This window comes from Anolis carolinensis, chromosome 6, assembly GCF_035594765.1.
Source record: "Anolis carolinensis isolate JA03-04 chromosome 6, rAnoCar3.1.pri, whole genome shotgun sequence".
Taxonomy (NCBI): Eukaryota; Metazoa; Chordata; class Lepidosauria; order Squamata; family Dactyloidae; genus Anolis; species Anolis carolinensis.
Window position 1 is genome coordinate 109,146,423 of NC_085846.1, and position 17,286 is coordinate 109,163,708.

The 17,286-nt window shown below is 39.6% G+C and overlaps 1 protein-coding gene across 10 annotated transcripts in view; it reads right to left on the bottom strand.

Annotated features, from left to right (window-relative positions):
- Positions 1–14,761, bottom strand: part of rbm33 (RNA binding motif protein 33) — an 85,984-nt gene extending 71,223 nt beyond the window's left edge. For 7 of the 10 annotated variants that reach the window (XM_008112277.3, XM_008112281.3, XM_008112284.3 and 4 more), the window contains exons 1-4: positions 14,518–14,761; positions 8,950–9,028; positions 5,326–5,374; positions 1,935–2,011 (exon numbers count right to left, since the gene is read on the bottom strand). In XM_008112277.3, the coding sequence (XP_008110484.2) occupies positions 1,935–2,011; positions 5,326–5,374; positions 8,950–9,028; positions 14,518–14,578 (266 nt within the window). In that variant the 5' untranslated portion in view covers positions 14,579–14,761. The remainder of the gene's footprint in view (positions 1–1,934; positions 2,012–5,325; positions 5,375–8,949; positions 9,029–14,517) is intronic. The other 3 variants (XM_008112278.3, XM_008112286.3, XM_008112285.3) reach the window with 1 other exon arrangement.
- Between the last annotated feature and the right edge of the window lie 2,525 nt (positions 14,762–17,286).

Genomic DNA, 17,286 nt, shown 5'->3' on the forward strand with positions numbered 1-17,286 from the left:
TTGAGTATTAGACTCCAACTCTAGAGACCAGAGTTTGATACCCCTGTTGGCCATAGAAAAACATTGCGTGACCATGGGCGAGTCACAGTCTCAACCCCCAAAAAAGCCAGTGAGAGGGTAGCCATAACATGCTCAAGACTTAAATGGATTCAGAAACACCCACGCATAAGAAAAATTATCAGGACTGCCTCTTAACAGAAAAAAGGTTGGTTGATTAATCTTACAAGTCTAGTCAATCCGCTGATTGTACTTGCATAGGAGAGAAACAACAGTTCTTAACCATACTCCATGACTAAGATAAGGCACAGGTTTATCAAGGAAGAGACCTTCCTCATGAAAAATCAAAGAGGGACAACTCTCTCCTGTAATGTTGCTTATCATCTCAATTTTAATGAGTCTGCTACAGTAAAAACATAGGAAAAAAATCTGTTGCCTGTTTAATCAGCAGCATCTTTTTCACCTCACAACCTCTGAGGATACCTGACATAGATGTGGGCGAAACGTCAGGAGAAAATACTCCTGGAACACGGCCATACAGCCCAGAAAACATACAACAACCCCATCTTTTTCAGTACATTACAAATGATTGTAATCTACTGAAATGTACCCAAATATAAGTAATATCTAAAAGTTGCATCCAAAGTTTATTAGGTCAGGACTTTTCATTGCTACCAAATTCATTTCTCCTCTCAACATGACAACTATTTACTTATTTTTTTACTTGAGCTTGCTCCTAAAGTGTATTCCTGTTTAAATTCTTCAAGAGTTTTGGTCTTAGGCTTGCAAGATCTAAGTTGAAATTCCCAGTGAGCCATGAACCATGATGGAAATCTCAATCTCTCTTTCTCTCTGGGCCCATCCAGACAGACTTTAAAATCAAGACACTTCTGGTAAAACTTAATTCAGAACAAAGCAGGGTTTCCTGCTTTGTTCCATGTTAATTAAACACCTGGTAAAATCCAAGTATTATTAGGTGTAAGCCCAGTGTGGACTGGGCCCAGAGACAACATCACGCAATCCTCAGGCCCAATCCATATAGACACACACACACACACACACACACACACGGTAGGATCATAGAATAGTAGAGTTGGAAGAGACCTCGTGGGCCATCTAGTCCAACCCCCCGCTAAGAAGCAGGAAATCGCATTCAAAGCACCCCCGACAGATGGCCATCCAGCCTCTGCTTAAAAGCTTCCAAAGAAGGAGCCTCCACCACAGTCTGGGGGAGAGAGTTCCACTGCCGAACAGCCCTCACAGTGAGGAAGTTCTTCCTGATGTTCAGGTGGAATCTCCTTTCCTGTAGTTTGAAGCCATTGTTCCGTGTCCTAGTCTGCAGGGCAGCAGAAAATAAGCTTGCTCCCTCCTCCCTATGACTTCCCCTCACATATTTGTATATGGCTATCATGTCTCCTCTCAGCCTTCTCTTCTGCAGGCTCAACATGCCCAGCTCTTTAAGCCTCTCTTCATAGGGCTTGTTCTCCAGACCCTTAATCATTTTAGTTGCCCTCCTCTGGACGCTTTCCAGCTTGTCAACATCTCCCTTCATCTGCGGTGCCCAAAATTGGACACAGTATTCCAGGTGTGGTCTGACCAAGGCAGAGTAGAGGGGGAGCATGACTTCCCTGGATCTAGACGCTATACCCCTATTGATGCAGGCCAAAATCCCATTGGCTTTTTTAGCTGCCGCATCACATTGTAGGTCTCCTGGAGCGTAATTTCCACAGGCCAGGAGGGTGCTTTTGAAACTTTTGGGGGGCTTAGTAATAACAATAGGGATGGCACGTATCAGTTCCAGGTATTTCTCTTACATATGCATTCTCCTGCTACAAAATTAAAACATATTATGCCTGTAAATCCACCATTCCAAATTCCTGAAGGGACAAAGCTAGAAAATCAGATATATTACATGGTTCAAGTAATAAGATGCAAACCTGAAATGTTGCTCCTCTTCATTGTCACTCTGTAGGAGATCATCATTCAGTTCTTCATCTGACATGTCTGACTGAGTCTAAAGTTTAAAAAAATGATCTTCAGGTAACGTAATACATAATATTTAGCAGCCAACCTTTACAAGATGTGTACAATAACCAGAATAAATTTGTAATTCGGGAAATTCCAACATGATTCCACTGATTTGTTCTGAGGAATAATTTGATTTGAAACAATAAGTAGGCTATTTTGCATCTGGTTCAATAAGTGTCAGCTGAAACAGTGTTCAGCAGTATGACTGCACAACATAGAAGAAAAGCTAGACTAGGGCAGAGATAGTCAACAGTGAACAGGTGGGGAAAATATTTCCCAGGGCTGCACAGACTGTCAAAATTGGTTTAAAAAATGAGAAAGTAAAACTGGAAACAACTGGAAACCCATTTCTGATGTGAGGATTTGTGTTTGTTTAAAATGTTAAACAATGTAAAGGAGCACTTTGGTCTGCTTAAAAGATGAATGGCTTCTCTTAGAAGCGCCTCCCTCTACTGGGGGACTTTTAAGCAAATTTGTAGGGAGACTCATGAGGGGCAATTACTCCTTTCTCCCAGAAAACAGCGGGGCCAGGGCCACAAAAACAGTTGGTGGAGACAGACTACAGTGCTGATGTCCCTATGCTAGAATGCTGGAATAATAACAGAAAGTCCAGATTTGTATTTCTGCTCAAATACCCACTCAAAAGGTAGCCTTGGGTCAGTCACTATCTCTCACAACACTCTTTAGAGGATTCATTAAAAAAAACAAAAGCTTTCATTTAAAAAAGAAAACAATCACTTCAAACACTTTGGAATGATAAACAAAGTTTAAAAGGTTGCTTGGAAAGGATGGGCACAATGTCTTACCAGAGAAACCAGAGGTTATGTGAAAAATGCTGATACCTCCCCCAGTAAAGAAAATAAAACCCTCTAGTTCTCTCTATTGCAGGCCTCTTTTAAGTATGAAGCATTTAAAGACAAACAAGAAATACAAATACAGCCTAAATAAAGGATATGTTGATTTTTAATTTACATGATGACATTCTAGGACTTAGAAAACCTGAGGTTTTTGAGTCGTCAGTACCACCATGGTAAGAACAATCAGCCTACATCAAGATGTCACAAATGATGTCATGAATATTGAATGACATGCACTATCTTTTTAAAGGGCAACATTTATTACTCAAGTTATAGGAAATGTCACCTTGTGATAGCTACATAGAGGAACTTTTAAATACATGTGCTTGGCAAAGTGAGTTTTGTTCAGCTGAAGGGTAAAGAAAACTATGGTGTGTGTGTTCCTATTTGGCATTTCATTCTAGAGGCTGCCAACTGGGAAAGTAAATGACAAAGTTATAGGAAGACAGGAAATGTGAGGAAACTGAAGGGCATTCAGAAAAAAGAAAAGAACTGCTAAGGGCTGCAGCATCTCTTGAGCTGGTTTGAACTCCTTCCAAATTGTTAATTGTGATGTCAACATTTGTTTCAGTCCAAAAGAAAGCAGGTCAAGTTACCAAAAAGACCCAGATTGGTATTATTTGTATAAAGGACAACAGGTGCAGTTTTATATTCAACCAAGGAGACTTTTAAAAGAAGCTTTGAGGGAAGGAGTCAAAGTAACAACAGGAATGTTAAAGAGAATGTGATTAACAAAACCAGGGGTCCCCAAACTAAGGCCCGGGGGCCGGATGCGGCCCATCGAAGCCATTTATCCGGCCCCCATGGCACAAAGGCAGAAGAGGGTTGGGCTAAATGGCCCAAGGGGTCTCTTCTTCTCTTACAACCATTATTATTATTATTATTATTATTATTATTATTATTATTATTATTATTATTAACATTGAGGCTGGGTGGCCATCTGTCAGGGGTGCTTTGCTTGTGCTTTTGGTGCACAAAGGCAGAAGGAGTTGGACTCAATGGCCCAATGGGGTCTCTTACAACCCTCTTTTTTATTATTATTATTAAAATTGAGGCTGGGTGGCCATCTGTCAGGGTGCTTTGCTTGTGCTTTTGGTGCACAAAGGCAGAAGGGGGTTGGATTCAATGGCCAAAGGGTCTCTTTCAACCCTCTTTATTATTATTATTATTATTATTATTATTATTATTATTATTATTATTATTATTAACATTGAGTCTGGGTGGCCATCTGTCAGGGGTGCTTTGCTTGTGCTTTGGGTGCACAAAGGCAGAAGGGGGCTGGACTCAGTGGTCCAAGGGGTCTCTTCCAGCCCTCTTTATTATTATTATTATTATTATTATTATTATTATTATTATTATTAACATCAAGGCTGTATTTGTTCCCGTTTTGTTTTGTTTTTTACTTCAAAATGAGGCATGTGCAGAGTGCATAGGAATTTGTTCATAGTTTTTTTTTTAAACCCTAATCCGGCCCTCCAACGGTCTGAGGGACCGTGGACTGGCCCCCTGTTTAAAAAGTTTGGGGACCCCTGAACAAAACAGAAGGGGACTTCTACCACAAACAAAAACATTGGAAGAACACAACTTGCAAACAGTGCGACCAAAAACCACCACCATAAAAAGAGGGGTGTTCAGCATTTAATATGAATTATTCCAAACATATACATGATTACTTAAGGCAGACAGATGACAAAATTAGATAGCTGTTCACTTTTAATAAGGGTATTTCTCTTTTGTCTTTATACAAAGGAAACCCCTACCAAAAAGATATTTAAAATTGCATCTAGAAACAATATGGTCAAATTAATTTTAATTAAAACTGACAACCACTGCAAACAATTGCCACTGTTGCCAATTTTGGAAACACCTTACTTTCATTAGAAATCATGGTAAATTGTAAAATTGCAAACTACAATACTGGAGTTGCTGGATCCTGTACCCCAGCATCAAATTTTTTGCACTCGTCTGGTACCACTTAGCCACCTCATTTGCCAGTACTGACAAAAGGAAAGACAGAAGACTATTAAATAAGTAAAACACTGAAACATGGCATACAGGTTCAAGCTTAATATTCCCTCCAATGAGACTGCAAAGGAAGAGGTTATCCTTGCTTAATAAAAGCAGCACGTATTTCAAGATTCACCTACATAAGCAATCTTACATAAGCAACCTACTTTTACTACAGGTCTTTTTTTCAGTATTGTACTTGCTTTGTATATTATTTTGCTCATAACAAAAAAAAGGAATTGAGTGCAAGTAAATGCATAAATGAAAGAAAACAAGAGGGCAAGTTCTGTACTCTTTTCAAGTTGCCATATGAAAATGTATGCTTGAAGGAAAAACACATGCAGATAGTTCTCAGAAATACCCCAATGTGCTCTAGAGACAATGAAAATGAGTTCAACATTCACATACAGACACTTTTAATGGGTTTTGTATTTACCTTTTTGCCAGTCAGCAAATCTTCTCCTAGCAAGTCATCATCTAATTCACTGGAAGAAAGAGATAAATACAATTCTCAGTTCTTCCAAAGAGTGACTGAACTCTCGATACCAATTATTTCTTCTAGTTTATCAAAAAGTATTGAGGATATCAGCAGCATTTGTATGCCAACAAAAAACAAAAAGGCAGAAAAATTACATGCATTTTTATGTATATACGAGGGCTATCCAGAAAGTAGATGTTTTGGAATTAAAAATGAACATAGTATAGGAGAAAACATTTACCATATGCAGTTGGGAGCCACACCCAAATACCACGTTTCACGTAGTTGCCATTTAAATTTAGGCACTTACCATAGCGGTGAATGAGCTTTGCAACTTCTTCCCCACTAAATTCTGCCGCTTGCGTCTTAAACCAACCGGTCACCCCTTCCCGGAGCTGCGCAGCGTCACCAAAACGCTGCATTGCCAGCCATGCCCCCATTGTCGGAAACAAGTGGTTGAGGACGCAAGCGGCAGAATTTAGTGGGGAAGGAGTGGCAAAGCTCAATCATCACTATGGTAAGTGCCTAGATTTGAATGGCGACTACATGTGGTATTTGGGTGTGGCTCCCAACTGCATATGGTAAATGTTTTCTCCTATACTTTGTTCATTTTTAATTCCAAAATGTAGTCTACTTTCTGGATAACCCTCGTATATATTGTCCACTGAAATAATTCAAGTTAACTATAGAGATGTGAAGGCCTTATGGAATAGAAAATTGGGTGAGAAGTTAAATGTTTTCACCATTTTCCTTGGAGCAAATGTTTGCACTTTTCCCTTTTCTGCAACCTTGCAGGTGAAAAAAACTCCAAAGAAATATTCTCTTCTCTAGAATGAGTGAAATGATTAATATATTATTTCACTTATTCAAGTGCCAGGAACTTCAAAGTATAAGGTCCTGTACATAGAACAATCCAATGCCACAGGACAAATCAGAGATCCATTTCTGTACATAATGGAAGCTGCTAACTTCGTGAGAGGAGCATGTATATCAGTTGCAGACTTCACCACTTGCAGATTAGTGCTTGCATTAATCTGGTGACCATTATTATACTCTCTATCCTGCAGCTATCCTTTTTTAAAACTGGTCTTTCTCATACTTCCCCAGAAATGCTGGTGATACAAATATTATACTACAAACTAAGAAACAATCAGCTTATTGCTCTGACTTCCTAGAGGAAAACAAAATGCCAGAAAGAAGTGAGCAATAACCACAACAGACTCAAAGAGGAACAATTTGAATAATAACTAACCAAGGATCCTTGAAGGAAGTGAACTATGTATAATACAACTAGCTGATAACACATGTATACAATTCTACTTATACAACACTAATATCTTCATATTTTAATTACATAAATCTGCCAGGTAGTTAGCACAAGGAAATATTAACTTATAAATTAAATATTTTATTTTGCTAAAGCGGTGTCCTACCATTGTTGTGGGCACATGTAGTAAAGATACATGATAGGAGCTTGTAGGTGGCTGCTCCAAGGCTGTGGAACTCTCTATGATGTATGGTGACCCTAGGATCTCCAAGATCCCTAGTCATCTACTGCCCTGCTCAGGTCATGCAGACCTGAGGGCTGTGGCTTCCTTGGCTGAATCAATTCCTCTATACCCCAGTCTTCCTCTCTACTACTGCCTTCTACTTTGCCAAGCATTATCATTTTTTTCAAATGAGCCACATCATCTCATGCTATATCCAAAGTATGACAACCTCACTTCACTTACAGTGAGATTTCAGGACTGATTTGCTCTATGATTTTTTTTTAGCAGTATATGGCATCTGTACATCTCTTCTAAAGCATCACATTCCAAATGGGTTAATTTTTTTCCTGTCAGCTTTCTTCACTGCCTAGCTTTCACTCTCACACACAGATACTGTGACCTGGAAGATTTTGACTGTAGTATTTAATGATCTATCTATAAAACTGACATGCTTGAATACTGTGCCAAATAACCTGTAGCCTAACACAAAATTGGCAATCCAAATCACTCTCCAGCTGAAATTTCTGTAAATAAAGAGGCATCGTTCAAGTTCACTGCAGCTATGGTGACTACTTCCATCTTAGTGCCAAGCCACACTTACTAAGAAAAACAATAGTGCACTTTCTAGAACAAGAGTTGCAAATTGACCTCAAAACATAATAAGTATCATATATTAGCCAATATTATAAAATACCAACACAGAATTACATACACACCACTCCCTCCCACAAACAGAAACACAAAAGCCAGAGTGAGTTCTTAATATACACACAGGTTAACTGACACATACACAATACATTATGATACATCTTTAAAACAATGTAACTGTTTCTGAGAGCTATATCCTGACAACGAAAATATATAACTGTCATGTTAACAAATATTTAGAATAATCTGAAGAACTACTGTATAATATGTAAAGGTAAAGTCAACATTAAAGAGAAAAGTGTTAATAATAATAAATAAAAATAAACATTATTTATATCCCGCAACCATCTCCCCGAACGGACTCAGGGCAGGTTACAAAGGCACTCCAAGGTGCACACATAACGTACAGCAAGTTAAAAAATGGTACATTAGTATAAACAAGTCACATAAAATTATAACAATAACTCCTGTAATACATATAACATAAAATCAAAGTAATACAATTTAAAAAAACATCAGTAGATAAAAGTAGCTGCCATCAATTCAGAAAATGCCAAGTATCAACTTCATATGGCCCATCCAGCCTACTCAAGATCAAAAGCCTGTTTGAACATCCATGTTTTCAGGGTGGAACGGAAAGACTGAAGGGTGGGGGCTAATCTAATCTCTTTTGGGAAGGTATTCCAGAGCCGGGGAGCTGGGGAGTTAACGTTTCACCTATATAGAAAAGGCACAACAGAAAGCAATAGGAAGTATATCCTATAGATGGCTCTTAAGAAGGACCAGTAAAACAAGTCTTTATGTTCTGACAGGATTATATAGGCAAAGGAGATCCTTCAGAATATCTGGTCCCAAGACGTCTATGACTATTAAGGTAAAGACCAGCACTTTGAATGGGGTCTAAAGATTAGTGGAAGCCAGTGCAAAGGCTGTTAAATCAGGATTATGTTTTCAGCTTTCCAGGTATTCACTAACATATCTGTAGCCACTTTTAAAGAATCTTCAGAGGCAATGCCATGTAAACAACATTCCAAAAATCCAGTTTGGAAAGAAGGAATGCACAATACAAAGGAGACAATAAATGTTTGTGTCATGTGATGTGATGGGCATATGTGTGAAAGGTGTAGGATTGTGGGTGTGAAAGAGAGAGAAGGAAATGTGGGATGATCTGCAATGGTTGCACCCACTACTGCTATATGACTTCCATGCCCAGGAATTTAATCAGGTTCAAAAGCAGCCTTCCTCCTGAAGTAGACTCGCCATTTCTGTTGTTTAGGGAAGCTATTCATCTTCACACTACTAATCACCTGACACACACTGCAGACAAACAACTTCATTAGTATCTGAATTTGCACTTTAAAAAGCAGGGTACAAAACAGAAACTCAAGAAAGCAAAATGACATTACATGCACAGATCTCAACATGAAAAAAAAAACACCTTTACCTGTCCCAGTCATCATCTCCAGTCCTTCTCCTCCAAGATCTCTCTGCACCAGGCTTATCAAACTGATCAAAGTCATCATCTGTTAACAGAAAATATTTAGTGATTTCTACAACATGAAGAAAATGCATAGACTGTACTACAGCAACGCTGACATTTTCTCCCTAGGAACCCTTAGTTGTCTCTTCCACATCTTTGATGGCAACAAAATGAAAACAAATAAATTCAATTTAAAGAAGGTTGTCAGTAATTTAATTTTCCAATCTTTTTGTTTCTTTGTTTTGGTGTTATTTATTGCTTTTGCTTTTTGCTTTGTTTCATCTCTTCACAGCTGGTCATTTTAAAATGTTTTTTTTATTTTTCACCTCTTGTCCAGTGCACATTTTAAAAAGAAACAATCTTTCAAGTTCTTCTATATCAGCCTGTTATTTCAATGGAAACTCCAGCATATTGTGTAATAAAGTTCCACAAATGAAGACATATGACATTATAAATCACAGCTCAACCCTGAGCAAAGTCAGACGTGACGCAAAAACCAGCAGATGTTTCTTTTGCAGACATAAGCCAACAGTAGGCTACCACTGCTTTAATCAAATTATGTCAATCTAGGTTGCTCTATTAAGCCTATGTATGAATACCATGATCAGAAAACATCTTCAGAAGCTATGTGACAGAAGTTATTTTCCCTGTTGTTTAATAAAGATGTACTGATGCATTTGTTACCAATGGAGCCATACAGGATTGAAGAGATATTTGGTAATAAGGAATCTAGGAAAGTCACTAAATAGATGGCAAACACTACCAAAAATAATGGAACATGAGACTTCCCAAGTTGGAATTCACCAAATTTATTTAGAAGCCCAGTTTGCAGCTCAACTCAAAATATGTTAAATAAGAATTATGTTCCAGTATTTTCGGTGGTCACTTCTATTAAGTGACATAAAGGAATTTATTATCCCACCCTTTTCCCAATATGGGACCCAAATTGGCTTACAATAGGAGGTAAAATATAGTTAAAACATGGCATAACACATTTAAATACAAAACTAACTATAAAAAGCTTTAAATAAGGATGCATCTATACTGTGGTATGAATGTAGGCTGACACCACTTAAACTGCCATGGCTAAATGCTATAGAATCCTTAGACTGGTAGTTTTACAAGATCTTTAGCCTTCTCTGCAAAAAGTGTTGGTGCCTCATCAAACTACAACATCCGGAATTATATAGCATGAACCTATGGCATTTAAAACGAATCAATCGGCATTAATTCTACACTATACACTGTAGATGCAGTCCAGGAATATACAATACTAGGCTAGATTTTCAGAGAACCTAACTTAGGATAAGGCAATCATTTTTCACCTATAAATCCATCCCACCTCTTTTATTTTAGCAGTCCTGAGAGAAAGAACAGACTGAAAGATGAAGGCTCAAAACCATAAAAAAAATTGGATGTGGAGTTTGTAATCTGACTTTCACTGATTTAAACCCAATATTCCTGCCATTGGCTGCTCCTTTAATTTTATAGACAACAATTTCTATATTATTAAATACATAATTTCAAATAAAAACACTTATCTGTGAGTTCTGCCTGTAGTAATACAGAAATCCAAAATAAAATATTGATTTTTTTATTGTATTCACTATCATTACTGTACTCAAATGGAAAATCTGCTATAACACATTCTCAAACAATTCAAAGGCCATATATATCAGAAGAGATAAATTCACCAAACATTTAACAGTTAAATGCCACAAAAAATTAAACTGGAGCTGTGAGATCAACTATCTATAAAAGTAACTGATTAGAAAATTAGAGAAGGCAAATGAGGAAAAAAAAACCCTAGGTAGATAAGGAATGCCACATATATTTTGCATGGCTTAAATGTGAAAGTTTAACGTATTTCTTAAAACCTAACTTTTATTGAAAACATTTATATGTGTTTACAAACATTTTAAATGCATACTCTATATCACAGTTTGCCATGTTACCTTATTTCTACTGCTAATATGTTTCAACATGTTATCATAGTTCCACAATAGGAAATATGTCCAGGATCCCAACAAAGATATAATAGTGTTACTTCGAATTGCCAAGTAAGAAAATATGAAAGGGTTTGAGGTGAAAGTGAGTAACCCAAAAGCCAGCAATAACTCTGGGTGTTTGGAAATTAACATTAATTCAAGAGTCTTTGTAGCAAACAGGAATGATGCCACTGGGACCTTTATTCTGCTTCTTTTTACTGAACCTTTTTTAATAGATATAACATGAGTAGCATCCTAACACTTAGAACACTGTAAGAAAGAAGCTACCCAATGAAAAAAAAATCCAATTCATAAGGTTTTTTTTAAAGTTTGTCATTTCAACCAATCATTGTCATTTACTGTACTATAAACACCAGACAGGATGTATTCCTCCGTATTCCCAGGAAAGCAATAAATAGTGACACTCCACTAATCAGATTAATCTCTTGTGCTTTCCTATCTTCAAATCCTCATAAACATTGCTCAGTCCAAGTGGCTGATGCCCCAGCCTTTTCTGGCAGCAGTTACCAAATGCCCTGGACAGCTCCTACAGCCAGCACTGTTCCCTCATGCACATCATACTGCTTGCACTGTCCTCCTCTATATTTTCCCCACTTCCACCTGCCCATCAGTTGTCACAAAATACTTAACATCCTTAGCTTCTCCTCCCTTCTGAGGCCAGCTACCCCTCCAGTGATTCCAAAATACCTAGTTCAGCAACACCTTGAGTGTTACACTCTCTGAAACTGAGCCAGTTGCTCTCCCTCAACATCCTCACCACCCCTTAAAAATCTTCTAAGGGTTCTTCCACACAGCCATATAACCCAGAATATCAAGGCAGATAATCCAACAGATCTACTTTGAACTGGATTATCTGAGTCCACACTGCCATATAATCCAGTTCAATGTGGATTTTATGCAGTTGTGTGGAAGAGGCTTTATAAGCCAGTCCCCTTTCTAATCAATTTCCTTAAAAGGCTTGAATGTTTGATAGAGTTGTGCACATTGGTGGAACAAAAATATCATCTTTCACCTACAGATCTCAGATTCCTAGATAGAAAATTCATTGTATAACATGATATGCTTAGATTCCTAACATACCATTCTAGGCAAGTTGTCAGGTACTGGGCAAAATTAGAACATGGAGCCTTAAATACCATAACTAAAAGTCTGAAATAGGCCCTGCCCCAAACTGTCATTGAGTGAAGAATTCTATGGGGGAAGAGACACATGAATATTTACGAAGGTTTAAAATAATCCTTATTTTCTTTTATTTATCTCACTATTACTATCCATACTCTGCATGGACACTGCTACAGCAGATTTGCAGACTATGCATCCCTGGACATTCCTATATGCAGATGACATAGCACTCAGCCATCAAAAACGTACAACCGGGACATAATTACTCATTTTGTCCCATAAACACCAAAGCAGCTAAATAGTTAAAAGAACAAAATTCAATGCTGCAGGCCATAGCTAAACATTATATCTGCAAATCTTGCAAGAGGTGCCCTCAAAAGGGTTTGGTTAACGTAGAAAAGCATGCCTTTTAGTTTCACTTACTTTTGAGAACCTTAGGCTGATTGTTATGTACAATAAGCGTTTTAGCTACAGTCAATTTATTTTTATTGTGCTTAAACTATAGTACAGTTGGAGAAACCAGGGAAACATGATTATAAGCTTGGCCATAAATATTCAATAGTATTCCTGTACCTTTGTATTTTATGAAGTGAATAATCATAGAATCATAGTCGGAAGAGACCTCGTGGGCCATCCAGTCCAACCCCCTGCCAAGAACCAGGAAATTTCATATTTAAACCACCCTGACCAATTGCCATCCAGCCTCTGTTTAAAAGCCTCCAAATAAAGAATCTCCACCACACTCTGGGGCAGAGAATTCCACTGCTTCACAGCTCTCAGAGTGAGGATGTTCTTCCTAATGTTCAGGTGGACTCTCCTTTCCTGTAGTTTGAAGCCGCTGTTCCACGTCCTAGTCTCCAGAGTAGCAGAAAACAAGCTTGCTCCCTCCTCCCTATGACTTCCCTTCACATGATGATCATGTCTCCCCTCAGTCTTCTCTTCTGCAGGTTAAACATGCCCAGCTCTTTAAGCCACTCCTCATAAGGCTTGTTCTCCAACCCCTTGATCATATTAGTCGCCCTCCTCTGGACACATTCCAGCTTGTCAACACCTCTCTTAAATTGGGATGCCCAGAATTGGACACAGTATTCCAGATGTGGTCTGACCAAGACATAATAGAAAGGTGGCATGACTTCCTTGGATCTAGACACTAAACTCCTATTTATGTAGGCCAAAATTCCACTGGCGTTTTGAGCTGCCATATCATATTGTTGGCTCATGTTCACCATCCTTTCCACAAGGACTCCAAGATCTTTTTCACACGTACTGCTATTGAGCCAGGCATCCCCTATTCTGTATCCGTGCATTTCATTTTTTCTACCTAAGTGGAGTATCTTTGCATTTGTCGCTGTTGAACTTCATTTTGTTAGTTTTGGCCCATCTCTCTAATCTGTTAAGATCATTAATTACTATTTTCTGTTAATAATAATAATAAATCAAAAATGTGCAGCTGCTAACAGGAGTAATAGACTAAGGGCCCTTCCACACAGAGGATCTTCTCGGTGGCCACCCAGCTCTGGAACTCTCTTCCCAGGGAGATTAGATTAGCCCCCCACTCTGTCCACTTTCCGTAAAGACTTGTAAACTTGAATGTTCCAATGTGCCTTTGAATAACGGTTTAGCTCCCGATCAGGTCTGCCCAGCCCTAATTTATTGTTTTGGTTTTTCCAGTACTTACTTCTAGCCTTATTGTTCTGTTTTACACAAGCCTTGCCCTGCCCTCTCGAATCGGAACATGCCCACTTTTTCCAGTTATTGATGTCGATTGACGTATTTTTGATGTTTTTTTTGCTTTTCCAGTTTTGTTTTAATTATATTGTTCATTTGTTACATGTTTTTCAATATGTAACTTTGAATTCCTTGTTTACACCCAAGATGTTGGCAGAATATAAGAATAAGAATAAAGTTAGCCCAGCATATTAAGGCAGAAAATCCCACAATACCTGCTTTGAACTGGGTTATTTGAGCCCACACTGTCATATATTCCAGTTCAAAGCAGTCAATGTAGGATTTTATTCAGCTATGTGAAAGGGGCCACAGATAAACCAATTCAAAGCAGATATTGTGCCTGATGTAGATGAGGCCTGGACCAACTTGGGCCCTCCAGGTGTTTTGAACTTCAACTCCAATAATTCCTAACAGCCTCAGGCCCTTTCCTTTCCCCCCCTCAGCCTGAGGGGGGAAAGGAAAGGGCCTGAGGCGGCTAGAAATTGTCAGAGTTGAAGTCCAAAACACCTGGAGGGCCCAAGTTGGTCTAGACCTGCGGTAGAACCTTTGGTAACTCTGCAATCCACTTCCCCGGGCTTCCTCTGTCAAAGCAGGCCCGGCTTGGGCCTAGTGTTCGCCCCGCCAGGCAGCCGCGCCCCCTCGGCCTTCTCGGGCGGAGCGCCTCGGTCCCTACCTGCGCCGCCGCCACCGCCGCCTCCTCCTCCTCCACCTCCTGCCCCCAAGGCGGCTGCCATGGCTCCGGGCCTGGCGAGAACGACGACGACAGCGCGGAGAAGGCCTTCCTGTGTCTCTCACCACCGCCACCGACCACAGAACTAGCCCAACATGGCGGCCAGCCGCTCAGGGAGGGAGGCAGAGGCAAGACGCGTTGCACGCTGGGATGCTGGAGGACCAATTCCTCCTCTGTCGCTCCTCCACCGGAAATGGGCGGTTAACCTACACAACAAGGTGTCACCTTCTGCGCCTGCGCAGCGTTGGAGGCCGGGGCTTCACTTCGGCGCATGCGCGAAGCAAGACAAAACTTGCTTCTAGGACGGTTGTGGAGAGATGCGCATGCGCTTCGGACTTAGGAGGCGGGTAGTGAGAACTAGGTGAAGGTTTGGCGCATGCGCTGAATGGGGACGCTTTCAAGACAAAGTTGGGGCTCCCTCTGGGACTGTCTCCCGAGAGACGCGCATGCGCTTAAAAGGACGTCGATCGGATGGTAGTGAAAACTAAGTGGAGATGGTTCTGCGCATGCGCAAAATGTATTTGTGCTATTCTGGCTTTTGAAACAGGGCTGGAGAGGTGGTTATGAATCCAAATTAATGATTTTAGATGTGGGGCGTATAAGCCTCCTAATTCTCCCTATTGCTTCCACGGAGGCATGCATTTTGTAAATAATTTTGTAAATAATTGCTTGAAGTTAATTAATAATAAAGCCAAAGGTGGCAGTAGGAGAAACAGAGCCAAAATGCTTTGGATATTGGAATATTTGTGTTTACATATACACCAGGCATGGGCAAACTTGGGCCCTCCAGGTGTTTTGGACTTCAACTCCCACCATTCCTAACAGCCTACCGGCTGTTAGGAATGGTGGGAGTTGAAGTCCAAAACACCTGGAGGGCCCAAGTTTGACCATGCCTGGTATACATCCATCCATAATGAGGTATCTTGGAGATGGGGACAAAATTCATTCTATGTTTCACACGCTATTTATACAAAGAGTCCTAGGCCCCTTCTACGCTGACATATAATTCAGATTATCAATGCAGACATTCTTCCTAATGTTGGAGACTAGCCCAAAGGGGAAGTAAAGGAGAGAATTCCAAGAGAGCAATAAAACAAGCCTTTTATTGTTATCACAGCTGATGATAAGGCAAACAACCATAGGCACCCACTCTAGTGGGTCCGTACCATGCAAATGGCTGTAGCAAACAAAGAATAGATATCTTGGCTTATCTAAAATTGACCAATGGCTGAGGGTCTTCCTCACCTTCCACACCTACGTACTTGGCATAAATGATACCTGTGACCTCACTTGTTTACTCTGAGCTTTCTTCTGTCTTTAGAACTTCCTGGAGAAAGGCACCAGCTCACAGGAAGGGAGGAGCATATGCAGAGGCAAAGCTACATGTTTGCTTTTATATCTGATGGACTTTCTGTCCCATATGTAAGCCGCCCCGAGTCCCTTCAGGGAAATGGTGGCGGGGTATAAAAATAAAGATATTATTATCATACATTTGTCCTTGTTGAAATTCATTTTGTTAGTTTTGACCAATCAGCTCTCTATTCTGTTCAGGTCATTTTGAATTCCAATCCTGTCCCCTGGAATATTAGCTCTCCCTCTTAATTTGATGTCATCTGCAAACTTGATGACCATGCCCTCTAAACCTTCATCCAAGTCACTAATAAAGATGTTGAACAGTACTGGGCCCAGGACTGAACCCTCTTTATGGCACTCCACTAGTCAGTCACTTCTTTCCAGGATGAAGAGAAACAATTGGTGAGAAACGCCATTTGGCTCCAGTCGCTTAACCAATTACAGTAGTAGTATTGTTATCGAAAAATTGACATGCTTAAACCTTCCTGATTAAGCACAAATGAACAGAGATGAATTAAATGTGAATTTATTTTCTCTTTTCCAATTTCGCAATTCAGAAGTGAATAAATATAATAAATAATAATAATAATAAATAATTGTGGGTGAAAACAAAGTATGGATTGCCGATGTTGCAATCCCAGGTGACAGCAGAACTGATGAGAAGCAACTGGAAAAGCTGACATGATACGAGGATTTAAAGATAGAACTGCACAAGCTAGTCAAGGTGGTCCCAATGGTGATCGGCACACTAGGTGCAGTGCCTAAATAACTTGGTCAGCTCTTGAAAACAATCAGCACTCACAAAATCACCATCTGTCAGATTCAAAAGGCCACCCTACTCAGATCGGCACACATTATTCATCAATACATCACATAGTCCTAGACACTTGGGAAGTGTCCGACGTGTGATCCAGTACAAAAGCCAGCATAGTGGTCTTGTTTGCTATGTACTAATCTTGTTGTGTAACTAATAATAATAATAATAATAATAATAATAATAATAATAATAATAATAAATGCTGCTCCGCTTAAACTGCAAGAGAGCCCGGCCAGCTATATCATCTCCTGTGTATGAAATCCACTTTTATGAAATTATAAACTATATGAAACTTCAACGCGCACAATTCCTACCGGCTGTTAGGAATTGAGGGAGCTGAAGTACAAAACACCTGGAGGGCTCAAGATCGCCCATGCATTTGCACCAGTCTTTTGCTAAAGAAGCATTGCTAACAGAGACTACTTGTTCGTCATGCCTCAAAGGGCTGATATTCTGAAAATATATGATGCACACAATTTATCATAGGTGGTAAAATATATATGCATAATTTCCATATTCTAGTGCCACGTTAAAGACTTTCC